Source organism: Gymnoscopelus braueri (assembly GCF_963280865.1).
Source record: "Gymnoscopelus braueri genome assembly, chromosome: 5".
NCBI lineage: Eukaryota > Metazoa > Chordata > Actinopteri > Myctophiformes > Myctophidae > Gymnoscopelus > Gymnoscopelus braueri.
Window position 1 is genome coordinate 30,266,864 of NC_137606.1, and position 26,527 is coordinate 30,293,390.

The 26,527-nt window shown below is 44.3% G+C and overlaps 1 protein-coding gene across 4 annotated transcripts in view; it reads right to left on the minus strand.

Moving 5' to 3' along the window:
- Positions 1-26,527, minus strand: part of robo2 (roundabout, axon guidance receptor, homolog 2) — a 195,444-nt gene that overhangs the window by 16,428 nt on the left and 152,489 nt on the right. The window contains exons 16-24 of one of the 4 annotated variants that reach the window (XM_080428887.1): positions 23,119-23,243; positions 22,787-22,963; positions 21,189-21,372; positions 20,177-20,203; positions 15,148-15,190; positions 10,219-10,346; positions 9,001-9,273; positions 6,528-6,653; positions 1,193-1,349 (exon numbers count right to left, since the gene is read on the minus strand). In XM_080428887.1, the coding sequence (XP_080285013.1) occupies positions 1,193-1,349; positions 6,528-6,653; positions 9,001-9,273; positions 10,219-10,346; positions 15,148-15,190; positions 20,177-20,203; positions 21,189-21,372; positions 22,787-22,963; positions 23,119-23,243 (1,240 nt within the window). The remainder of the gene's footprint in view (positions 1-1,192; positions 1,350-6,527; positions 6,654-9,000; positions 9,274-10,218; positions 10,347-15,147; positions 15,191-20,176; positions 20,204-21,188; positions 21,373-22,786; positions 22,964-23,118; positions 23,244-26,527) is intronic. The other 3 variants (XM_080428888.1, XM_080428889.1, XM_080428890.1) reach the window with 3 other exon arrangements.

A 26,527-nucleotide genomic window follows, 5' to 3' on the forward strand; every position in this document is an offset into this window, starting at 1 on the left:
GTGCTCAGGAGTTAGTCTGATCATTTGTATCACAAGACCAGTGTTGGGGAAGGTACTATCAAAATGTAATGCATTACAAGTTACTGGTTTCTTACAACTAAAAATAATGCTATATTACAATATTACTTTGTTTGCCACGGTTGGGAGGCAGAGATTATGTTTTCACCCCTGTTTGTTTGTGTGTGTGTCTGTCTGTCTGTTTGTTTCGGCCCCAAATGTTTCGGCCTTGTGGTGGCGTTATACCAGGCCACTTTAGATTTTGTCCATAACTCTTGAAATGTAGGTCGTACAATCAAAACCTCTGTTGTACCTTTATTGTAGTGTGGACAGAGTTGCATTTACTGTACGGTTTGCAATTTGTTAATATAGTATTCAATCAATCCATCCATCAATCAAAACTTTGGTCATGACATATCCCCTGTGGGCAAATATAGGATGAAGGGATACGTTTGCATGCCCTATGACACCAAAGGTAACAGGATGTCTAAGTGGAATTCATACATGCTAAACCAACCGTGAACCATGAAGCTCTGTGACCTTGTCAAACCTTTTAAAGAATGTCTTTTTTTTTACAGTGCCGAGGGGAATTGTGGAGCTGCTCTGGCTTTAATTCCCAATAACTGTGTGCTTATAGATCCTGAAATAATACTGCTAATAAAAATGAATGTTCATTAAACGAATTTGTCAGTGCACACTCCATAGGACATAACTGCTGCCATTAAAAGCAGTCTTAGATTTACAGTGTGGTGGACTCCTCATTTTCCAGATAGACCATTAAAGCAGATGACCCTCCCAGATTGGAAATATGAGTGAGAGCAACACCTACAGTACTAGCCGAGAGACACACACACACACACACACTATCATACCTACAATACTAACCCAGAGACACAGAGCAGCACACCAACAGTACTGGCCCAGACACACAATAATATTTCTAGTTTTCTAGAAAAAAACTGCAGAGGACAGGCTTGTTGGAACGTGTGGTAATTGACAGCTGTCATCGCAATTAGCTTCCTACACTCACACTGTAAGACAAAATACACTTGACTTAGTATCAAAATATGCTGCTTGCCAAAAACTACTTATTTTCAAAGTCATTTACGATGAGTGATGCCGTAATGCAATGAAGCATAAATTAGGCTTCAGCATTGCCGATTTTGGTGAGGTTTGGTGAAGTTTGCTGACGTACCCTCCTTCATGGTGGTCGATGGGGTAGTGGTCCATCTCAGTGCCAGGGAGAGGGTGAATAGGGGGAGGGGGCAGGGGAACGTTTGCCCAGTTGGAGCCGTTGGCCTTGGTAGGTTTGGCACTAGCCTTGGTCTTCTTCTTCTTCCCCCCCTTTCCACCTTGGAGGGAAAATGAATAGGAAGATGAAGGGTTAGAAAGAATGATTCCATGAAAATGTAAATGTAAAACACAAAATCTGAATATACGACCAGGGAGAGCTTTGTGAAATATAAACCATCTCCAAATAACGTTAGATATTCCAAACTCAAAATCTATTTAGTGTGGGTATGAAGCCAAAACACATCCATTTTATGTGCAATTCAGCACGCCCATGGAAAGTCAGACAATTTCATACACAAGATTTCAATGGGCTCCCGCCTGTCACATAGAACCTCAAGGCCGCCAGATGAAAAGCATGCCTCCACTGACTGATTGGCTAAAAAGCTTCAAATCTCCATAGAAACGAGAGAAAATGGCAGTAAAGCAGAGCTTTATGCTCCACCCATCCCTCAGTGTCCCTTTCCACACATTGGCTTTCACAATGAAGTATCTCACTTCACGCCACAGCATCATCATGAATGGCTTGTGTAGTGTCACTGTGGCCCTAAGAGAATTAACTGAGAGTCTATTACACTTTCATTTATTTTATTACATCAGAAAGCCCCCTCAACCTCGCGGCTGATGCCAGTTGTATGGCATGACACATTGAGGTTAGACAACACACTCCATATTTGGGCGTCGCTGCATCGGGAACTCCTTATATGATTATGACGTCAGAGGTCCGCCGTCCCGCCCGCCATTAGCCAATTTTAATATCTATAGGCTACACACACACATAATATATTATGTATTATATATTTCAAATGCTGCTATGTACTGTATTAATAACTATACACAGAGGTGTTCCCGGATTGAAAAGTATAACAACGTATACGTGTTTCAGGTCTAAATGGGATATATATATATATATATATATATATATATATATATATATATAACATTTCAATTCATAAGATTATTGTTATTGCCAGTTTAAGCACTTTCAACCTGGCGTCCCTATTTTGGGAATGTCACTATTGTCCAAAAATTAAGAAGATCTTATCAGGTATACACTATTTTCTTTTTAAACCCATTTCGCAATAGAGGCTATGGCTATTTGGGGGTCCTTGGCATGGGAAAGTTTGGGAACCCCTTCTGTACACGGTAGGAGGGAACTCCTTTTGATGAATTCCTTTTGTGGTTAAGCTGCAGTTCCTTCCCTTGAAAACACCTTATATCTCCATCCAGAAAATACAGTAATTCAACGTCACCCGGCGGCCACAGAGACCAGTGACAGCCATCGTTAGGAGCCTCTGTTACAGTATGTACGTTTGTATCTGTCATCGGTTGGTCAACCCTTACTGCCAAGGGCCTCTAATCACTTCTCCACAAAAAAAGGCAGAGATCGAATAACCCTGTGCTATGTACAGTAACATCATGTAATCCACTAAACTGACTTGACTTTAGCGTGGCTATAAATTAACAAAAAATTGCTTATAACAGCCAATGAAGAGGTAATATTAATTCTGAAATACACTGTAAAATGTGTACCTCTTCACCAAGCTATTAAAAATAAATAAAGTACTTTTTGGACGATGAAAAGAAAGTTTACTCCAAAGCTGACTGCATCCCAATACTCTGTGCATGAGAAGAAATATCATGCGCGAGGAGCTGATAAAGGTGTCAGAATAAAATTGATAAAGAATGGAAGTAATAAAAGAAACAACTGTAAGCCCAAGGCAAGAGACACCACAGTGCAACTATAGTCTGAAAGTAATTGGGTTTCCTAATCGCACCTTTGGGCGACGCTCGACTTTTACCAATAACTGGCGAGCTGGCGTGATTGTTCAATCCCCTCCCCTACCCCCAAGTCCCTCCACACAAGACCAGCCATCAATATTGAAAATGAGTCTCTTCCAGGGAAGGATGGTCTGGCACTGGGATGACTGCAGCTCACCCCAAATATGAAAAGTACAGAGGGGAAAACTGTGGCTAGGAGCTACACAGGAATTACACAGCAAACCCATCTCCTCGGACAAAACCGGGCCTCTTTTCAAAGGGGAGCTAATACTAAATATAGACGTGGAGCTGGGTATTTATACCTCAGGTCTGGGCGCTCCCAACCTATAACTGCAGGGCCGCACGGCCTCGAGCTTTGTTTTTATTGGGTGCGTCAGTGCTGAAGAGGGGAACCCACAGAATGGAGACTCCAGAAGGACTCAGCCAGATATAACTTTAGCAGTGGGAGAATAATTGCAAATACAGAGTCCAATTTGCTGACCGAAAGGAATTTCTCATAATAGCTAAGATTAGGAAATTAGTGAATAAATCGGTGTCGTTTATAAAGTAGGTTACTGTCAAATGTCCCCCATGCCATTTAATGTTGTGCATATTATTAAGAATATTTTATATTGTAAGTAGTTGGCAGGTGCAGTAAGATGACAACTTGCTTTGTTCCTCAACCATGGACCATGTAGCTTGTTAGAGGGCCAAAGTGTGTGTTGGGGGGGATGCAGGAGATAGCATGGAGACGATTGGCTAACTAAACTCGTCTCTCTTCCTCTCCTCTCGTCTCCTCTCCTAAGATACCTTTTAATGAGCACCACATCCCCAGTGGAGATTCACGCTGTCATGAAAGCTGCTCTATTTCTGTTCCTTTTCATCCTTCTCTCCTTTCCCCCAGACCTGACATTCATTATTCCCTCCATCTCCAGAGAGATGTGTTAGAGAGAGAGCGACACAGAGAAAGAGAGAGAGACAGAGACAGAGAGAGAGAGAGAGAGAGAGAGAGAGAGAGAGAGAGAGAGAGCAATGCACTGGATCTTCTCTCTTCAGAACACTGAGCTTTACTTTAGCTGGAGTCAGAATTAAAGCTCAGTTTGTGGTGAATCAAATGCCCTCTACTGCTGTAAGCTCATGTGCCTCATACCGTATTTGAGCGTGTCTTTGCCTAAAGTAGTAGGCAAAGGTGAAATTGACATGCTGTTACTTTTATTGCTCTGTGCATCCATCCATCTTTTCAATATCTCCTTCAAACTGTAACTGTTATTCAAAAGTTGGTACAGTAGCCTTTTTCTTTTACAATAGCACACATTCTTATAATAATAGTGTTACTTAAAGTCATACAGTACTGTGTAACATTATTTTAGTAGTCTGCTAAAGACATATCTGGTAGCTCTGTTGTCATTACAGTGTTTGTCTATATGGACGTACCATTCAAAAAGCAATGCTGTAGATATTTTGGAACACAAGTTGTCAAAAACAGTATGTATTAACTTTAAAATACACAAATAAATACATTTCCAGTGCCTACAGTACGTCATTTTGGAGCTAGTGTCAGGGGCAGACACTTGCCCATAAAAATTGTGTTTAACACATTAACCGCCAAGAACGTAGTCCTACGGTCCGTTAAATCCAACTGTTAAGCGCCGAGACCGTAGCCCTACGGTCCACGGTCTTTTCGCGCTATTCACTTCCGGGTTCACTTTCGGAATTTTTTTGATCCACTTCCGTTTCCGGTTTGATGACCGGAAATAGAATTATTTGGGATCCGGTTTTGACGATCACGCCCGCTCCCATTCTACAGACGAAACTGAAACTCAATTCTCTTCCTGTAGTTTTTTCTCCTCGCATTTCACTGTTTAACGTAATCCGCTCTAACTACAACATGGATGCCCCGTTTGACACGCGATCTTCACTGGGAGATACAGGGAGATCTCGCGGATGTAAACAGACCGTGTAGAGCTCAATCTTAAGGATTTTAACAAGATCTATGGCGACATGAAAAAAACAAAAAAACAACAAAAACACCTTGGCACTGGTGAGTACATTATGAGATTAACCTCTGGCGGTCGATGTGTTAATAGTGTTAAGAGAAGTTGTAAAAAATAAATAATAATAATAATAATATTTGGAATGGTTATTGTGAAACATATACCAGTAAAAGATTAGATCAAAAACAAATTTTGTTAAATTTAAAAACATTACACAGGGTGACTTTAAGGGCTACCAATGTAAGTTCCAGGGTTAGAGTCCCATAAGTAATGCGGGGGGAATCAAATTATTGTGTCCAAATATGGGTGAAATACCTCGTGAAAATATCTCAAGGCAGACAAATGAAATACAAATGTAAGCTAAAGGTGATCAAGCACTTGAACTCCTTTGTCCCTTTCTCTGCAAAACAAAACAACTAAAAAGGCAAATAAATAACCATTATCTGTTTGCCATCTGGTGGTCACCCATGGTTAATAGTATTGTCTTCAATAAATTACACCCCAGAAAGGTCTCTCTTTCCTTTTCTTTAAATCATATTTCCCTCAGTCTGAGGAAATAATACTCCAGAATCCACAATGTCAGGCCCTTCACAAACCTGCCTGGAGCGAATGAAAAGAATCAGTCTGCAAGGCATTCCATCTCCAGCCCTCTGTGTCCCAGTGCATTGAATTAGAGACCAGTTAAAGCAGTGGGTTGTAACTAGATTAAAGAGGAGAGAGGAGGGGAGGCAGGCAGAGAGCTGTGTCTGTGTCCTATAAATGACATTGTAATTCTCTGAACATGGGTTTTAGTGTAGCCGGCCACCATTAGGAGAAGAGGGGAAACGGGAGGTATTTTCGCCACTATATCCAGCCAAGCGTCTCTGATGGTGCGTGTGTGTGTGTGTGTGTGTGTGTGTGTGTGTGTGTGTGTGTGTGTGTGTGTGTGTGTGTGTGTGTGTGTGTGTGCGCACGCACGCATAAACAATCCACTCTGTCTGAAGGAGTCCCTCTGCCCCCATTTCCGTCTGCTCATACACTCATGGTCATGGAGAGATAAAGCCTTTACAAGGCCCAGCAGTAACAGCGGAAACCCAAGCACTAGAGCCTGGAGCCATCCTCTATGATCAGATCACAGTAAAACTCTTTCTCTGTGAATCTCAGGTGAAATCTTTTCTTTTAATGGGCTCAAACCATATCATACCATGGACTGCTTATTTGAAACAAACGATTCACTCTCACTTACAGTACATGATACAGGTACAGAGGTCTGCTGTTGAACAATAAATACATCATTGCCTTGAAATGAATAGTAGCTAGTTGGAGCCGAGTGAGCAAAGCGATATTGGTGAGGGAGGACAGTGTTAATATAAAACCCCTGTACATATCAGGTTTGCACATGCAAATAACCAATCAATAAAGCAATTAAGAAGTCAGTCGGTCATAAAGTAAAACGTCAGAGCCCCCCGAAGCGCCCCCCAGAGTGTTTCCCAGCTGTAAACCAACCTGAGAGGCTGCCACTTCGCTCAGAGCTGTTGTGAGAGCTGGTGGTGCTGAAATCTTGTGATTGGTTGTGTGGGATTCTATTAGATAATCCTTCGGCCAATCGATAGTCGGGAATGAAAAGGAGTGCTATAGTGGAGGGTTAAAGGGCAAAAATTACAGTGGCATCAGGTGACTGGCAGTTAGCACAAGCACATGCATACATGCAGTTAGAGCATCAAGCAAGCAGTGGATCGGTACCTCTATCCATGTAAGGTTCCTGTGTTCACTAAGGCTCGTCTCTTTCTCATTGACACAGTTATTGAACTTGGTAATGTATGAAAGACAATGTTTGTTGTACATCTTTAACCACTTTAACCCTGCTGGCATCCCTATTTTGGTCATGTATATGCAAATTCTTTAAAAAATGTAAAATATTTTTTATTGTTTGGTTTTCTTAAATAACGCTTAACACATTAACTGCCAAGACCGTAGTCCTACGGGCCGTTAAATCCAACTGTTAAGCGCCGAGACCGTAGCCCTACGGGCTGCGGTCTTTTCGCGCATGCGCGGTCCGGGTGCACTTTCGGATTTTTTTTGATCCACTTCCGTTTCCGGTTTGATGACAGGAAATAGAATTATTTGGGATCCGGTTTTCACGATCACGCCCGCTCCCATTCTACAGACGAAACTGAAACTCAATTCTCTTCCTGTAGTTTTTTCTCCTCGCATTTCACTGTTTAACGTAATCCGCTCTAACTACAGTCATGGAAGTCCGTTTGACATGCGGTCTTCACTGGGAGATACAGGGAGATCTCGCGGATGTAAACAGACTGTGTAGCGCTCAATCTTAAGGATTTTAACAAGATCTATGGCGACATGAAAAAAACAAAAAAACAACAAAAACACCTTGGCACTGGTGAGTACATTATGAGATTAGCCCTTGGCAGTGGATGTGTTAAAGGAGGAGTTCACCCAAAAAATTACTTATTTTCTATCAATTGCACACCCTATGAAGCCTTGAATTTATGGATTTATTTTTGTTTTTATGGCATTCCTAAGCCAATAATTTGATGACCGGGTGTGTATCCGGTAGGAGACACAAATAATCTACTTTGTGTCTCCTACCGGATACATTAGCCGGTAGGAGACGGGAATCAAATTATTGGCTTAGGAATGCCACAAAAACACAAATAAATCCATGGATTCAAGGCTTCATGGGGTGTGTAATTGATAGAAAATAAGTCATTTTTTGGGTGAACTACTCCTTTAAGCACTTTCAACCTGGCAACCATTCTAAAATGGCTGATCTACAAGCTCACAACACGTTGCCATGCAAGACGTTGTGATATTGTAATGTAGATCGTGTATTTTCACTAGTCGTTATTCGACGAAGTGTAGGGCTTATTTGGTTAATAGAAATGTCGAGATGGACATAAAAGGAGGAAATAATCTTTCATTAAAGTATTTTCAATCAATTACATGAGGTCTGTAAATCCAGTTCTAAAGTATTTGAGTCAGTATAGTTTCCTTTCATTAAACATAATCATATATTATCTTACTTCTTCAAATTATGCAAATAAACATTAGGAAGGGATTTATTACAGACGCATTACATTACAGAGACTATGTTAAAGGTACAGTCTAATTAATCTATCACTCAGTTGGAAAATTAGATCATAAATATGTATTAGATTAATAACCTAGGAATAGGCCTACTCATTAATCGTTTAAAGTATAAAAAACCTACACAAGGTTTAAAAGACAATCCAACATCAAATCCCTGGTAATTCATTTGGATAATTTTCTTAAATATTAGTCCAGCTAAAATGGACAGGTAATTATTTATGTCTCTGAGAGTGTGCAAATGTAAGGGTACATTTGGTTACATTTGCACACTCTCTCAGAGTTAAATTAACACTGAGGATTTTACCAATGAGCGGTGACTGTGAACAAGGAAGCAGGGCACGCAATACCTACATGATCTATACTTTTAAAATGATATGGTCATTCTGAAACTGGACCAGTAGTGCCATCTCCAAGGAGATGGACGCTTGACTTAACTGCACAAGTCCTTCATAATGTGTTTACTCAACCTCCAAAAGTAAAGGCTCAAAATCTGTTATTTTCCTGGAGCAGCACGGTTGTGTGGTGAATAAACAGTATATTAAGTTAAAAATGATTATATCCACTGGGGAAAAAATACTCTTTCAAACACAACCTCCCCACCGTGGACAGTGGGATTCGATTTCAGAGAACAAAAAGGCGTGTGCTTAAACTGAAAACGGCATGTGTCTCATCACAGTAAACTGGAATGCGCATGCACCGGTGTGAGTGAGGCACGACGTCATTCGGTTGTGTCACTTAACGTGGTGGTGAAAGTGGTGTCATAAGTTTGCAGTTGATAGTCGCATTCTTGTAAACGCTGTACAGAAACAATCACCCGCATGAAGACACCACCACTGCTGCAAACATTGATGTTCTCTCTCTTTCTTACTGTTGTTGCAGGAGTTCTTGTCAGGTAGAGAGTAGCCCAGGTTGGCCATCTCCTGCTTGGCCTGGAGCGAGGCCTTCCACTGGGCCTCGGGCAGGTCCACGGCCAGCTCATGGATGCTACTGGAGTGGAGGATCTGGGAGGTGGCATAGGGGGTGGCTTGGGATGTCTGGCCTGGGCTGTTGTAGTTGGCTTTAGTGGTGAAGTCGATGCTGCTGTAGATGGCCCCGTCAGACAGCATGGTACCCGTTTTGTCCCCCTGGCCACTAGGGAGATCTAGAAAAGAGTGCGGAGGGTGCAGTGTAAAAAATAAGCCTTTCTTGGCGTCTAATTAAAGATTGACTGTAAACCCAGAAGGTTTTAATAAGAGCAGAACAAGGCTAGACCTCATGGCAGGTTAAGAGGACACAACTGTCTGACAAGGCATTATATCAGAGTGACCCCATGGGTCACAGGTGCAGGAGAGTTCTCTGAGTAACAAGGCAGTCCAGTCTGCAGCTCAACACTTTGACGACAGCTTGTCTCTTGGCATAATATTCATCCGACTAAAAAACTCATCCCAGTTATTGATTTATTTCAACCCCTCGGACTTCCAACCCTGGTGCTCCTTTTTCTTCCCTTTCCTCCCTTTTATCGTTCTCAATAGATGAGGGATGCTGCTGCTATTTTGCGTGTCCAGGAGAGAGAGGGAGAGAGAGAGAGAGACAGGGAGAGAAAGAGAGCCTGTGGTTTGCATGCCCAGTGAAGGGGGGATGATGTACAGCCATGGTGGAAGCATCCACATCTGCGCCAGTCAAGCTGCGCATGTCCTTCACGACTGGCTGCCCAAGACCATCTTTTCACACACACCCCCACACACACTCTGCCCATCTCTCGCCTCAGATTCTGTTCCTCTGAGGTATGGGCTGTGACACCAAGCTGGACAGTTTACCATTACTCAGCTTGGTGACAGTGGACGCCCTGCTGCTGCTAACGCTCTGGTTGTCCTCTGAAGTGATATATTCTGGAAATGTATATCACAACGAAATGCATATCCCAACACATTATGCTTTGGTGTACGCGTTTCTGCAGACTGCGTCGGACATGATGTGCAACAGAAACCATTGTATTGTTGTACTGAGACAGAGCAGAGAGCCTGGAAGATCCTATCAGCATCCTTTATCTGTTATGGCCTCTCCCCTCCACCGTACCTGGGAGGGCACAGGGTGGACGTTCACTCACCTCCGCGGCCAAAGTTACTGAGGTCGTTGGGTCCCCCGGAGCCACTGTTAACTGGCAGGCTGGTGGCGGGCCAGGAGTCAGCTAACCAGGGGTAACCTGGGTCACTGGCATTCAGCAGGCCAGGGCGACTGGGGAGAAACAGAGGGCGGCACGATTAGATGAAATAAAAGCCATGAGTTTCTGGTCAAATCAAAAGCGATCACACTATTACACAGTTTCTTTCTGAATTACATAATGTCCCTTGTTCCCTCACTCTGCTGATTAATAATAAATAAATAAGAACGTGACAGTAATCAGTAGGAAATCAAAGTAAAGATGTGAAATCAAACATTTGGTCCTATGTTTATGTGCGTAAAGTGTGTGTGTGTGTGTGTGTGTGTGTGTGTGTGTGTGTGTGTGTGTGTGTGTGTGGGGGGGTGTGTGTGTGTGTGTGTGTGTGTGTGCGAGTGAGATAAGCTGGTACTAACTGAAAAAGGTGGTAAAATGTAAGAAACATTATGGAATATGGGTACATTTGTCCCCCCACAAGTTAGAATTCCTTCAGGCAAACACAGCTCTTTATCTCTCCTATTCCCCTGCTGTGCCTTTGTCAGATTCTCTCGCTAATGCAAATACACACTGTAGAGACATTAATGCATGCATTTGCCTGCGCCACATGCAGTCCAACACGTGCACAAGCTCATGTATACACCCGCATGTACACGCTACCTTGTTCATTAATATCCCATGCGCTCTGCTGTGTTTTCCCATCAGCCCCTTGTAGTGATGTCCAGACAGTCTAAATCTTATTTGATGAGACGTCGAAATCCACTGCCCTGAACCCCCCTCCCCCAGATCCCTCGGCCCACTTGTGGGATGCCTGCATACGAGAGGACGTCTCCATTTAACAGGTGTTGTGCCCCTCCTGAGGGGGTGGGAGGCCATAAAAAGTGTCCATTAAGACTTTAACCTGTCATGGGTGACTGCTGGGAGGCCATTAGGGCCGCTTTACTGTACAATCACGTCGGAGGCTCGTTTCCACTGGCAACACAGATGGAGGTAGATGGAAATGTGATATGGGAGCTAAATGCCTTTTGTTTATGTGTCAGTTCACTGATACGCTGCACTCCTCTTGTTTCTAACGACTAGCCATCAAGATGGATTGAGATGTGCTCACTCTGAATTCAATCATGTGTGACGGCTAATTTACTGACCAAAGCACACAGAGGAAACAAAAGAAACCGTGTGTACAAACAAACCTCCGAGTCAACATATCCACAGTAAAAGAAAAGAAAGAAAAGGCAGGGGAACCGACCGGCTCATTGTTCTGCTCAAGGTCTCCGCTGCAATAGCACCTTCCTCCTCCTTCCTCCTCCTCTCCCTGACAAATCACAGGCTGTTACAGACAGACAAGTGTGCACGTGTGATAAAGCGGATAGTTTTGACTTCCTGCGGGAGCACGGCACGCCCTGCCGTCAGTGACCTACAGTACAGTCTGCAATAGATCCAATGATACACACACGCACGCGCGCGCGATACGTCTCGGGGAAGCCATAGAGAGCGACACTTAGCAGCGCCAGGGTGCTTGATGAGCTTTTGTCTCCAGCAGGGTGACATGCAAGCCCGGGGTGGGGGGGGGGGGGGGGCTGGGGTACTGGGGAGAAGGGGGGAGAAGAGGCAAGCCCCGAGGACATGGGCAGGTGTTGGTGTGTGGCAGCAGTCAGTCTCTCCCTCAGCTACAGGTTCTAATGAGAAGAGCTAGAGTATTCTACAGAGGCGGAGGGGGGTTGTGGGATGAAGGGGGGGTGGGGTCCAAATGAACTGCATCCCTGACAAGGTAAGAGCCCTCGCCATGGTTTCTGAATGCCAAAACAGGCCCTCGGGGGAGACGAGTCATTCAAATTGATGGCTGTGCATCAGACACATGCACTTTTATAGGGTAATACATCTCCACCCCCCCCCCCCCCCCGCCTCTCCTCTCCCCTCCCCGTCTGTTTCAGGCTGCCGTGAAAGCCCCCCCCCCCCATTCTCTCCCTCCCAACCCGTCTTTCCCTAACCCTATTTTTCCTTTATTTTCTCCCCATACACCTCCCCGTTTCATGCCTCCTCCCTCCCTGTCGTGCGCTCAACATCTGTCAGCCTGGAGTTTCCAAGCGGTTGACAAAGGAGAGCACCAGAGAGGCAGGGCGTTGGTCCCTCTAGTCGACTGCAGCTAGACTGCACCATGGAGGCATCCGTCTGCAGGAAAAGCCTGTGCCTTTGTCTCATTACCAGTCTCACTTTTCCTCACGTGCTCGAGCTAACCCCCCCCCCCCCTCCCCCCCAGCCAGCCAGCCAGCCAGCCAGCCCACCGGAGAAAGACCATTTGGAAGACAGGGAGTTGACAATGGGAACGACTGCATCGTCCTTGTATTTATCACACAGCAGTATTCCAGGAAAGGATAATTAGAATAAGAGTGATTTCTGTTGGGGGGATTTGTTTTATGGGTGACTGCTGTTTGTGTGCGTGCACGTGTGTGTGTGTGTGTGTGTGTGTGTGTGTGTGTGTGTGTGTGTGTGTGTGTGTGTGTGTGTGTGTGTGTGTGTGTGTGTGTGTGTGTGTGTGTGTGTGTGTGTGTGTGTGTGTGTGTGTGTGTGTGTGTGTGTGCGTGCGTGCGTGCGTGTGTGTGTGTGTGTGTGTGGGGGGGGGTGGCATCCAACTTTTTTCCTTGTCCAACCAGGGATGGATGGCAACCTTGGCAGATAAGATTTGAAGCCATTTTCCTGTCAGACATTTGAGTTGGCTGTTGTGATAGGTAGGAAAATGTGAAATACTGTCTAAAATGGCTGACACAAGGCTAGGCACTGAAAAAAAATTAAAGAAAAGAAAAAGCAACTGAAAGATATTAATCCAAAAACAACCTCATAAATCTAGCATGTTTGTAGTCTCATAAGGCTGCTGGTGTATGGAGCCTGCACCAAAAGCACATTACAATATACTGTAAACATCTAGGAACAACACACATTTCCATTCTACATTCACATGAGGCTGAGAGCATTCTGTCACTTAGCCTTCACGTACTGGAATGTAAAATAATCTCCATAGCAACAGTCTTGGTGAGACCTGTTCATTGCACTGGGATCAGCCCACTCTCCTCCTCTATAGGAGTAAATCGGCTTTGCTAAAATATTGATCAGTGCCGAGATAGGAAGTTATTACTACCTCCTAATTACCATCTCCCTATTGGCAGGGGGATAAGGAATGGGCCCTTATCAGCTTTTATCAATTTCAATTGAGCAGCCAATGCCAAGTCGTCCAGGTCTACCAATCTGCAGACTATTCATCTTCCATGAATCATTTATTTTGTGATCGATTAAGTGTAATTGTTCAGTCAGGGCAATTTGGCAGGAGCCAATGAGCAACTGGGAACAGACGCGGCTTCATTTGCTATCGTCTAATTAATGCAATAAACATTGCACGTAACAAATGAACACATTTTCCTGTGATACTCTTCTCATTTTCACGCTGGGGGCAGATGGGGGACCCGCAACATCTGGATGGTGATATCACCAGTTACTTGCGGATCAAGAGTGCTAAGAAAAACAGACTGCAACCTTTTCTAATGTCAGTGAGAATGTAGCAGCCACTGCTGCTGACTAAGGATGTGACAAATATAGAGCACCACAAATACAGACATTTCAAATCCCGTTCAGCGGAGTGAGAATCAGAACCACTTATGTGGAAAATTGAAGGAAAAACACTACAGCAGAAAGTAGATGAGAAAAGCCATGGCAAGTGGCGTGGCTAATTCTTTGAGAACTGAGCTGGCAGCTCAACAGGAGCAAGAAACACGCTATATATATATATATATATACACACACATACATAATATATATATAAACACACACACACACACACACACACACACACACACACACACACACACACACACACACACACACACACACACACACACACACACACACACACACACACACACACACACACACACACACAGAGTATATTCATTTCTTTCTACATACACAGTACAAAACACAACTGCCAAATTGCTGAAAAGATACACATTCCCAAAAGCCCAGGGATGCACAGGGTCAGACGTCTTTGGTACTCTTTGGGAGTGTTAGAGATATGGAGGCTTTACCTAGTCAGGTGTGATAAGCACTAGATAGACAGAAGCCCTGGATTCTCAAGGGAGCCCCCTGCATACCCACAAAGGCTCTGTAACTGGTGTCATTGAGATGTGCCCTTTTCTTTGTAGCCACTTTCTCCTCCCGTAACATGCGAGGAAATGGAGCAGGCTATACGGGGGAGCAAGAGGGGTACCTCCACACACCTCTCCCCTGGGTAATTATTTTTACATTATTACATGTGCTCAGATCCCAGCCGCCCACGCAAGGTGACAGGCAAATTTATCACTCCAGGGGGCTTCTGGGTTGCCTGTAGCCGGCAGTGGAAGATAAATGACAAAATAAAAGCCCTCTCTGCTTAAATTGTTTCTGTTAATTCTGCCGGGGAGATTTATGAGTTCATCTATCGATGCATGAACAGAGACGTGGTAGAAATGTATGTTTGTAGACAGATTTGCATTCGAGGTACACAAGCATGTATTGGTGATCTATCAATCCATCAGTCACTTATCAGCGTAAGAATAAGATGGAACATCTGCACAAAAACGAAGGCATGATTTAGGCCAAGTTCAGTTATGTTATGACATGCAAAGTTTAGGCTAGAGGCTTAAAAGAAAATAACGATAGCACAATAAACAATCAGTGTTGAGCTACACTTTAGGGTAAAACTGTGACAATAGTATGTATGTATTAATAGAATAATACTGTACTATTACTAGAATACTGATGAATCATCAGGAATACTGATTACTTGTATGCTGTGCTTTGGCAAAAGGGTGAAATTATGCTGTATTTCAAATAGCGAATTCCGGGAACACTCACCTTCCGTTGCTCATCAGACCGCCATCAACTCTCTGGAACGTCACTGAGGTCAGAGAAGATGGAAAGGCGAGAGAGATGGGGAGAAGGGAAGAAAAAAGACAAAGCAATATATTAAGTTTTCAGATGCACATTACACTATGATTAGAACAAGGGTTAATTTCCATAAGTTGATGACAAGAAGAAGTGTGGCTATTACAGGTTTGCCCTTGTATGTGTGTAACTACCTACTCCTCTGTTCATGTGTCCTGTCTCTTATATGCAGCTAGATGGTTGATGGATGCACAAAGGGATGCAGATGCCCTCTGTGTCCATACCCTTGCGCGAAAATTAAGAAAAAAAAAGATGCAATGATGAGGGTTCCAGATTGCCTTGCTTTGCATTACGCAGAGACATTGTGTTCCTCCCAAGGACGGGATGCCTGATGAGAGCAAAAACTCATTTCATCTCTCTTATTTTGCTCTTGACGTATTATCTGATTTGTGATTAAATCTCAGCCAAAAATGATTAGAAAAGGCCGAGCACTCATTAATCAGGCTGAACCCCCATATCTGCGGGGTGGAGGCTGTGAGTTACTGATCCCCCCCGCTAGCAAGGGCTCCCCTACAAGCCATGTATGTGGCCTGTTCCATTACAGTGATCTATAGATAATAAGCCCCCAAACCCGGTCTTTGTCAGCGGCTAGTAAAACTCCAAAGCTCAAAGTGAGCGCTGGCTGCAAAGAAGTCATTTCATCTCTGTTCAGCAACCATGATGACAAGACGACGATATCTAAGCATGTACGACTTCAATGGCTCATACGAAATACACAAGGGGGGGGGTCTGGGGGGGGGGGGGGCGGAGCACTTTGGAAATCACCACATACCAAGGTGAAAAAAGAAGAGAGGAAAAACGAGAGTAAGTACTGGTTGAGAGAGAGAGAACTGATAGTAATTTGTCTCATTTATTCCACAGATGGAAATTAAAGAGAAAAGGAGGGCTGAACATTCCTCCACTCCTCATTCAAGTTGATTCCAAAGCAAGCCCGGGCACAAGCCAAACACAGTCTTGCATGTTAGGCAGAGACACAGTAGGCAGAAAAAGATGATGAGGGGTTTTCCAAGGTTGACGCGGGAATGCTGATGACTGGGAGAAGAAAGACATACAGTAAGTGTAGTCTCTAGGGGGCCGCTGGTGTAACACCTCTCGTTAGCTTAATTAAGCAGATACTTTCATCACCGTCTGTTTTTTGTCGGACAATGAATGCAAGAGACACAAGTAAAGTCACATTTTGTCCCAGTGCATGTTAGAACAATGCATAGTTAATTAACCATGTTCTTAATCCAATCTGAAAACCAAAAAGCCTAAATACAAAAGAAAAGAAAACACTAATAGTTTTATTATTTATTTTTATAGAAAAGTGGTTTCTGCTTTGCACGTTTTTTTGAATGCAATACGGCAGTTGTAGCCACCCATAGCTACAGCCACATGCCTTTGTAACCCTACCAACAAACTTGCATTAGAGAGTTGTATCTGGGGAGAGGCATCTTCGCAGCAGCGAGGCCTCTGAAGTCCCTATCTGTGCTCAGGCACATTCTGGGGCTGCTGTGGAGGGACTTTAATGTCTGCTGGAGTGACGTGACTGTGAGGCTGTGCCTCACTCGCCTCCTTCTTCCAGATAAGCACTTTCTCCAATATGAATACAGATTAATCCCCCTTAATAAGCATTAAGGGGGATGGGGACATAATCAGCGTATAAAAATTCCATCAAATCTCTTTCCCCCGCTGGCCGAGTGCCTCCACAGTGTGGTGATTTACCTCCCCGGTACTGACAGCTTTAGGAGGCCGGGACAAGACACTCTCTGTACATCACCTAATCACCAATACCGAGAAGTGCTGTACTGTGAGACTCTTCAGCCACACTCAGGCTCACACACTGAACACCACCACCTCCGTGATACTGCAAATCTGCGTCTTCTTCGCCCCTCATTTTGTCCTTGCCTTTTGTCCTCCACGTAGTAAAACAATAAGCACCACATACATCAGTTTCGCTAACATAACCACTTAAACCCTATGGGTATGTCATAAAAGGCGAACCTTCGACGAAAATGGCTAACAGTCGGTGGAAATACATCTACAAGCTCATAACATGTTGCAATGTGATGCAAGACGTCAATGTCACCAGAATAAAGGTAAAGAATAGGGTGCGTGTTGCACAGTGACTGCAGGGCTATACACTGTAGATGATTTCAAAATCAACAGTGAAAATAGAAAAACAATATTGTTTTTTCACTCAGCATGAGACTACATGGATGTGCATATCTGTATAGGCCTATCGCATACCTTTTTTGATATCCTAAAAGTTCAGCGATAAATATTCACTCATTGGTTTGCAGGTAACATGAGGGGTGCTGGAAGCACAAAAGCAGGAGCATTTTCTGTACTTGTTCAAGATTTTCTTTATCATCCATGAGGGCATTTATTTCATTTAGTTCCCTTGTCAACAGTGCAAGCTTTGCTCTACACAAGCTGATAAGCTTTGCTGCAGCCACAGGCTATCAGGCACAGATGTTTTTTCTCCATCCCTTTCCATTGCACAATAATTCACAGTTCCACAATAGGCCTGTGTTTCAGCCCACAAACGTTGCAATTCACAACTTTGCAATTGACAAAACACACTCCCCTCCCCCAATCCATTATGCACACTGCACTCGAAGTTTAGAGCCACGAAAATGGGATTCTAGCAATTTCCATAAACATTTCTAATCTCTCCAACCTTAGACAATTCTTATTTCATGGTTCAGTGTAGGGATTTTGTCTATCAAGTGTATCTTTTTAGTTAATACCATAAAAATACAGACATAATAGGCATAGTCTATTTTTTGGTGTGTTTTAACATACATGCTATGGGACAGCAGGGCTATAGATGATTTCAACAAATACCGGTATGCGATTGAGCTGAGGTCAGGTGACGGGTCCGGTTGTATTAAGAGCTGACCAGGGCATGGATAGTCTACTACTCTATAATGTACAATAAGGAATGGACTGAGCAGCTACACAGTCAAATCGTCAGTGTTAATATATCCATTTGTAACTCTGAGTAATGCTCCTAGAGTTACATTACCATAGAGGATTTTACTGTGTCAGAGATTTCAGAAGGGGCACTGTGTTGACCCCTGACTCATTGCACTACACTCATCTCCTACACCAGTATTGCACCAGCAGAGAGGAACCCGCCAACCCGTGGGCTCATTTAATCTGTAATAGAGGCTCATTTCTATGTCCTCACATCCCACTGTCATTATCTCTCTCCTCCTCTAATCTTACCTCAAGAGACAGAGAAACTTTCTCCCCTCTCTCTCTCGCGCGCTCTCTCTCCCACAAACACATGCTGTTAAGTTACCGCGAGACTAAAGACTAAATTAAGACTCAATTTCCTGTCAATAATAACCAGTGTAAAATGTGTTTTATTTGGAGGTAAAGGGGAGACACTTTATTGTGAACAGCCGCCCGGTGGCCGCCGGAAAGGGAGAGTTAGTGTTACTTAGAGCCTTACTGTATGTTATATGGCTCTGGTGTTGCTGTGAAGTTGTTGGCACTGCAGTCGCCGGTAAAGTTAATTACGAGATAATTAATTACGTAAAATAATTACGAGTTAAAAGTGCTTTCAAATGAGAGGGCGAGATACACAAGCAAGATGGAGTAAAGGTGGCAAGTTGTCCTACCACAAATTAGCAACAATGTACACGCATTTGAAGATGAAACATCCAGCATGGATGCCTAGACTCTTCACAACAGCTATCCACACTTTGCCTGCGAGGTCACGTCGCATGCAGGTAAAAAACGACGTTAATCATAAAGATGGACATTATGTACGTTAAACATTACCACTTGAACTGAAAAGCTCTATGAGGAGACTGCTTTATCAACTTTCCCGAAGCTGTTCCAGTCAGTGTCCCACCCACAGACTCACGGACGGCGGCCACCACTACAGTATAGCCTGTGAGTAGTAGCAGCCTACAGTATTTAGATTTATTGCCTCAGCAGGTCAGCTGAGACACGTTATGAAGGGTTAGTCAGAAGTGGTCATTTTAGCGCAATACCCTTTGATTGTTCGTTATTCTGAAGAAAAAGGGCTCTAATAAACTGATGATGCATTATTGCATGTAGCTAATTAATCTATTTGTGTAAGTCAAGATGGCTTGCCAGCGTTCACATTCAGTGTTCACGGCGGGGGGGGGGGGGGGGGGGGGTAGCGTTCACTGGAGGATCGGGGGCCCATCCTAAATAGCCTGCATCAGGGCCAGCCGTTACTGCGCTACGCCACTGTGCCAGTGAGGAGGGTCATGTCCATAGATCCTTTACAGTGCCAACTAACAGAGTTACACTTATCAAATTAGCTGCTGTTAGCTAATCAGCCAGAGATACGTGTACAAAATGATACTTGAAATGGAGAAACGGAGGGAAATCACAGCAGTAGAAATACATACATACGTACAATACATATGGGGAAAGGAATTGTGAAAATGAAACATACACCTCGCAAATACCCAACTACCACCTATGGAAGAGAAAGGTACAAGTAAATTATAACCAAAGCTGTGTTGGGAGGGGAAACAGAAAGGTAAGTAGTTCTGAGGAGGAGGAATCCGGAGAAGAGGATGTTCTCACCCAGCACCACTAGACCGACACAAAGAAAGGTACACCAGACAGGATGGAGCTTTCATTCAAAACCAGATGGACACAACACACATACAAACAAATACAACACAGTATTTTAAAACTAAAAGCTGTGGGTTGGGCAGGGATGCGGTTTGGGATTTACAGGACCCTGGTAATGGCCAATCACAAATCCAGCTCCCTCTCATTTTAAGTTGAGTGATAACCTCCCCTTTGCTTGGGTGGGTGAGTCTGTCCACCTCGAGAGGAGGTAGGAGGTTTTGGATTTGCATTAGACATCGCCTCGGGTCTGTCAAACCAAGCATAAATGTTCAGAGGGGGATTGGGGTGCTGTGGCAGGATGGAATAAGGAGACGGGACAAATGAACAGTACCTGCAGGGGTGAAGGTGAAGGATTGAACTGCAAAACAAGAAGACAGAGAGGTTGTGTGTTAAAAGCCTGAAGAGGTAAGCGGTGCTTTGGGGGCATCTGCACACCAGGGATGAGGCTGTGAGACCACATCATCACCCAATGTGCAGAGAGACAGCCAGGAAAGCAGCCAGCTCCGAGGCCACAGAGATGTGGAGACGACGGCACGGACCAAAGAAAATACACACACACACACACGTCACACACACACAGTATGCAACAAACAGAAATGAAGAGCATAATCTTCATAGAGCAAATCCCAGCTGCCTGCAAATAAGACCTTTGACATGTTGTGTTTAATGTGAAAAGGGGAAATAATACATAGAGGAGATATTTAAATGAAGGCAAACCTCTTAATCTACTTGGCATTAAGACTGGATTAATGTTGGTATTATACCAGCTGTACAACTAGTGTGCATTCATTACCATGTCCTGCTCTGTAATTAAATCTTGTACCCGTGGCATGTTATGTGTACTTGGTTGCTGCAAGTATTGACTGGAGGTCACTCAGTGAGATGTCAGGGTCAGTGTGTGGGAGGAGAGCTGGACCACTTCCAGTTCGTTCTGGTCCAAAGTGACCAGTAGAGAGTCCAGTCTGCCCACTCAGCCCCCACCACTCTGGGCTATTAACAACACTGTGGGTGGACTTGTCAAAGACTGCGGGCCTTTGAATATGATTCATGTTGACATCTGGCTCCCTGCTGAGCATCAATGCAGCACCGCCCCTCCTCCGAACCTTACTGCTAGCAGTGGCTTCAAAACCTCATCAAAATTATGCTAATTCAAAATGAAGATGTCGAATCCTCCTACAGACATTGGCATGGGTGGTAAATTACTGTAGAGAAAGATACAAAACTAATAAGCCCCTGTGAAGCGCTAATATCATAGAGAGTGAGAGAGATTTTGTGTATAAACTTCTAGTCTGTGTTTTAATTTGTATGCATGACTACATGTTGCAGCCCCTGAGCGGTCTAACCTGCGTAGTTGCTCAGGCCCTTTCTCTTCTTTCTTCTCCAGTAGAGCCAGATGCTGAAGCCCATGAGGATGACCCAGCAGGCCCCTCCGATGCCGGCGATGAAAGCTGGCTGCTTCACCACGTCAGTGATTTGCTCTGTGATGCTGTTGTTTCTGTTGCCGCTCATGATCACGTCCCGGAAGTCCTTACCTAGGGTGCAAAGAAGGGCCACGAGTGTTAACCTGAGGGCACACTCTGAGAGAAACATGCATGACACAACATTTAGTCACGCGTCGTTTGATGCCTCAAGGTGACTGCGCTACAAAATGGGAATGAACCATCTTGGCGAGTAATTATTGTTAAATGCTTAAAGAATATTCAGTATGGTCTGTATTTATAAATCACAGCACCGACAGATACACCGTGAGATAAGGTTTGTGGATTATGGCTCAAAGAAACTAGACTCGGATGAATTACAGCCGAGATATTGACCGAAGGGAGCTGGACATGGATCTAGAGGGTGTGTGGTGAAAACTAATGTGTCGACGGAGGGAGGCAAAGCCCAAAAGCTTATAACAAACCCCTGGGTGAACAGACTGTTTGCTTAGCTCAGCCCGTAATTCACTCCAAGGCCAGTAAAATATACCATGTGAAATGAGAAGAGAGGATCCTTCACTGTATTGATCTCCAATCACAGCTTCACCCTGACTGGCCTGTCTGACACTATTTCTTGTAGCGTGATAAGACTCAAAGCACACACACAAAATGTTACCACGCAAACACAGTATACGTGCACCTGCATGTATCATACAGTGTTTGTGTCATGTGTGTACAAAAGATATCTCGCTCTCTCCGTCTCTATAGAAGCACACAATAAAAAAATTAGATTTTTTTGAAGTGCGTGGTACTATTTATAGGTTATTAATTTCATCATGCGTCTCGCTAGCCAATCAAAGCAAAGGGTCTGAATAGAGTAAGCCAATCACGGTACGGCGAAAAGGGTGTGAATATAGTCAGCCAATCACAGTACAGGGAAGGACGGAAAGGGTGTGAATAGAGTCGGCCAATCACAGTACAGGGAAGGACGAATTCCCAACCCCACTTATAGGAGCGGCTACACCGCTCAAAAATTACACACACTTCACGCAAACACACATGCGTATAGACAGATTCCACACCCACACCCCAGCACACACAATAATATATCTGCAAGCTTAGGGCTGCAAGCTCTTGGAGATGGATTATGTGAGTGACATTTGGGAAATAAGAACATGCTACAGGCCAAGCCATCAGTTATGTGTCAAATCAGACACAAGCTGCCCCAGTTCCACATAAATCATATATACTGTATGGGCATTGGGCACGCAGGCCACATATCAAAATAGTAGTATTTTCAAAATACAGTATAATCAGTTAGGCCACTGCTGTCAACAACATAGAAAACTGTTCAAAATAAATGCCGTTTAATGTTGTTTTCTTTCTTTTTTCAAAAAAAAAAAAAAAAAAATGGAAAGGAAAGGACACAATTTTGCAAGCAATTAATTCCACAAACTGTTTTGTGTTTTGTAAATGCAGAGGTCAAGATTAGCAAAACTAGTTGTGATAACAACCAAGCAAACCTTACCTATGACAATAGGCTGGGGCTCACTCTTAACACCCACCCCTGCACTGGTGCTGGCAGCCACCTCCACCTGATACACGACCCCCACCTGCAGGCCCCCCACCACCACTGAGCGGATAGCTGCATCAACCGTCTTATTCACATGGAACCGTGTCTCATTACCGAGGCACCAGATCTAAAGAGGGAACAGAAGAGGTGGAGATAAATGTATTGAGCAAAAAAGACAGATAAAAAGAAAGATCAAGATCAGATGAACCATGGTGGTGCTTCTAATGGGGTCTTCCATAGAAGGAAAAGCCCCAGGAAAGCCTCGCTTTTTCCTTGACCAACCTTGTACTCCTGGATGATGCCGTTCTGGTGGTCTGGTGGAGGCGGGTCCCAGGAGATACTAATGGAGGTGCTGTTCTGGTTGCCTACGGTCAGCACTGTGACCTGCTGAGGGGGGGCACTGGGAGCTGGTGGGACACAGAACCAAGAAGACCACCACAATTATTATTCCATTGTCAGATTGAAGAACAGGATTCAGTTCTTAGGTAGAAGAAAAACTAAACAAAAAAAGACGGTGCACGCACGCACGCGCACACACACACACACACACACACACACACACACACACACACACACACACACACACACACAGACACACACACACTCTTTGGGGAAGCCACAGGTGGCTCTAGACAGTCAGAAAGAATGTCTCATTAGATTGGGATTTGCATCAAAAATATGACAAGTTTGACACATCAAGCCTATCTTTAGTATTTCAACTATGATTTAATATCCTTTTATTCTCCAGCCTGCTGGATTTTGTTCGGACAGTACAGCTATTGGTTTCCAGAATGACAGGCTTCCTCAAGCGCTCTCAGTCAAAGCTAAGACTCCCCGGCATTGAACCCAGCCAGGGTGGCATGTGGGTCAACAGGCTTATAGGATGAGGCCCACACATCCCTTAGACGTGAGGGAAATATGAAGAAATGCATTTTGGGAGCAAAGGAAACATGGGGCTGGGTAAACAAACATATCGACTGGTTCTATCGATCAACCAGATGGAGCTAAAGCCAGTGGGCGAGGATCAGACAGAGGCTCCGGAGCGACGCACATCACAATGTATGTGGGCTCTGTCCTGAGAGAGTGGATAGAAAGGAGACAAGGTTTCATTAACCTCACTGTTGTCATTCTGATGGCAGCAATCTTCTGACCCCACAAGGGGTATGAGTGGAAAAAATAAATAACAGCGGACTGGAAATAGCATTTTAGAAATAATGTTTTCTCATTTCCACCAGTGGCTGACAGGAGAGCAGTGCGGCAGCCGAATACTGACAGGTCAATTACTCCCAGGCTTCCTCTCCCTCACCTCGCCCCCGTCCAAAATGGCATGTGTCACCCCGCAAATCTGTGCTCATCTCTCAGCACGATTGGCCACACTGACCCGCGGAGAGCCAAAAGGCCCTGGCACGGCGGAAGACGAATGGGTCGGGTGATGAACGCAACACCTTGGCTCAGATTATAAACAATCTAGCGAGGGGAGCATCAGATCAACCATCGTGCTCTAAATCCTGCTTCGCCGCATTAGACGCAGGTGACAAAGTGCCAAGGCTGTGCGTGGCAGCCATCGAAGACAATGTCATTCAAAGTTAATGTTATGAATGATTTAGCAGCTTATTATCATGCATATTTGCACTAAACAACACATATTTCTCATTAGGGGCCCTGAGGGCTGAGCTAATAGAGCTATTAGTGAAGTGATGTATGGTAGGCAGAAATGTGACCCCCTGTTTCCAGCACATAGACAGTGCTGTGCTGTATTATACCCATATCAAACATCCCAGCATTAATATGAGCCATGGAGTGGTGTGAGACAAGCAGTGGGCCTTGTTTGCAAATCCAACACACAGTCGACAGCTACACTTGACCTATCTGTAAAACACCATTGACTACTCAAATGCAACCATAAATAAGCAATGTTTTAGTATAAAATATGGGCTATTCTAGTGGACAATCTCTACTTAGACAATCCGTCAGTAGGATTGAGATCGCAACAAGACTCCATTTATTGCAGCAAGACTCAATTTATCATCTCTGATTGACTCGCTGTCCACGTGGAAAGTGAGAGAATGTCTGAAGAAGACTTAAAAGCTCCTTCCAGTATTTTTTTGTTTTGCAGCCAACATTTTCCAGTGCCAACCTGTAGTGCTACATTAATTCCAGAATCACCATAGACTATTTTAGAAAAAATAAATCACTTTTTGCACAAAGTGACGACAATGTAGGATTAAACTGATCCCATCGTCTGGAGGGATAGTTGTGCGGCTAGTTAGTTAAATAGGCTCTCCTGTTTTGGATTTGATTTGATAGATGAAGGTAGAAGTGAGTAAACTACGCTCTGAGATGCTGCTGTGCTCGCTTTAGGTTTCACCTTTACTTCACACCGCCTTCACCAGATTCGACCTAGTCGATCTCGAACGACAACCTGGTTTATGTTTAAAATTTGTCAAATTGGCTGGCAGTGGAGTCCAGAGAGTAGCCGGCGTCCTCTCTGGACCTGCTCCGGAGACAATCTAATTGTGTTAGCTAATGGACACCCTGAGTTTTAATCACTCTCTGGACCACACTTCCCTATCCATCTAGCTGCCCTGCTCTGCAGTCCCAGCGTCTCTGAGGAGCCTGGAGCAGTGTGTCTGACTGTATATCAGCTATTGGCCAGCCACAGTGGCAGTGCTGCGACAGAAATAGAAAGAGGTTGAGCTCTCTGAGGAACAGATAGAGCAGAAGCAGGGAGCTTTATCAGCCTTGGTAATAGCTGGGACATGCAGGTGCTGGCGGGCTTAGCGAGAGGAGCTGTGTTGGTGTGTGTTTGTGTGTATGCATGTTAGAGTGTGTGTATGGAGGGGGCAACTGTAATGTAATGGCAGTTCCCATCCCCCGTGCAGCATTGCATACACAAGCTGACCACCAGAGATATGGTCCCACTGAGAAAAGAGGAAATAAATGGGCCTGTCAACTCAGCAGGATGTGAACTGTCTCCAGTACAAGATGTAGCGGGACAGGCTGTGTCCTGTGTATAAGGAACGATTTGTTGTTTGTATTTGCCATTTAGCGTAATGTTGTGAGCATGTACATTCTTTCTTTGTTCACAGCTCAATTGTATTTCAATTACTGAATGCAAAGATAAGTTGGTATAACTTCGGAACATGGGGCTTTTGGACAACTATGTGAATCCTAGTTTAATCAGAGTTGGAAAATGGTGGAGGGACCCAGAAAACAGACAAAGTGGAGAATGTGTGTGTGCGTGCGTACGCCTGTGTGGATTTGTGTGCCGTGTCGCTTTGTGGCTGTCAAAGCCTCTATGAAACAGGCTCGGGAGACGCATCATCCCCTACGGCAGAAAAGCAAGAGAGTGCTGCGTCTAATCACAGCGCAGGCCTGTGGCTGCAGGGTGATGTATTGGGAGGAAGTTGACGATAACACCACCAATCATAAACAAAGAAAAGCACAGCAGAAAGGTCAGTCTACCTGGCAAGAGTGGACAGGACATCTGAAAAAAAATACACTGATGTACAGACACACACACCCAAAGAGACAGAGACACACATGCACGTGTGTGCACAGACACACACCCCCCCCCCCCCCCCACACACACACACACACACACACACACACACACGCTTCTCAATGTCAAAGGAAAGAAAATGGGGAAAAGAGCATTAAAACCCTACTGTATCATGACTGCATTTGACAT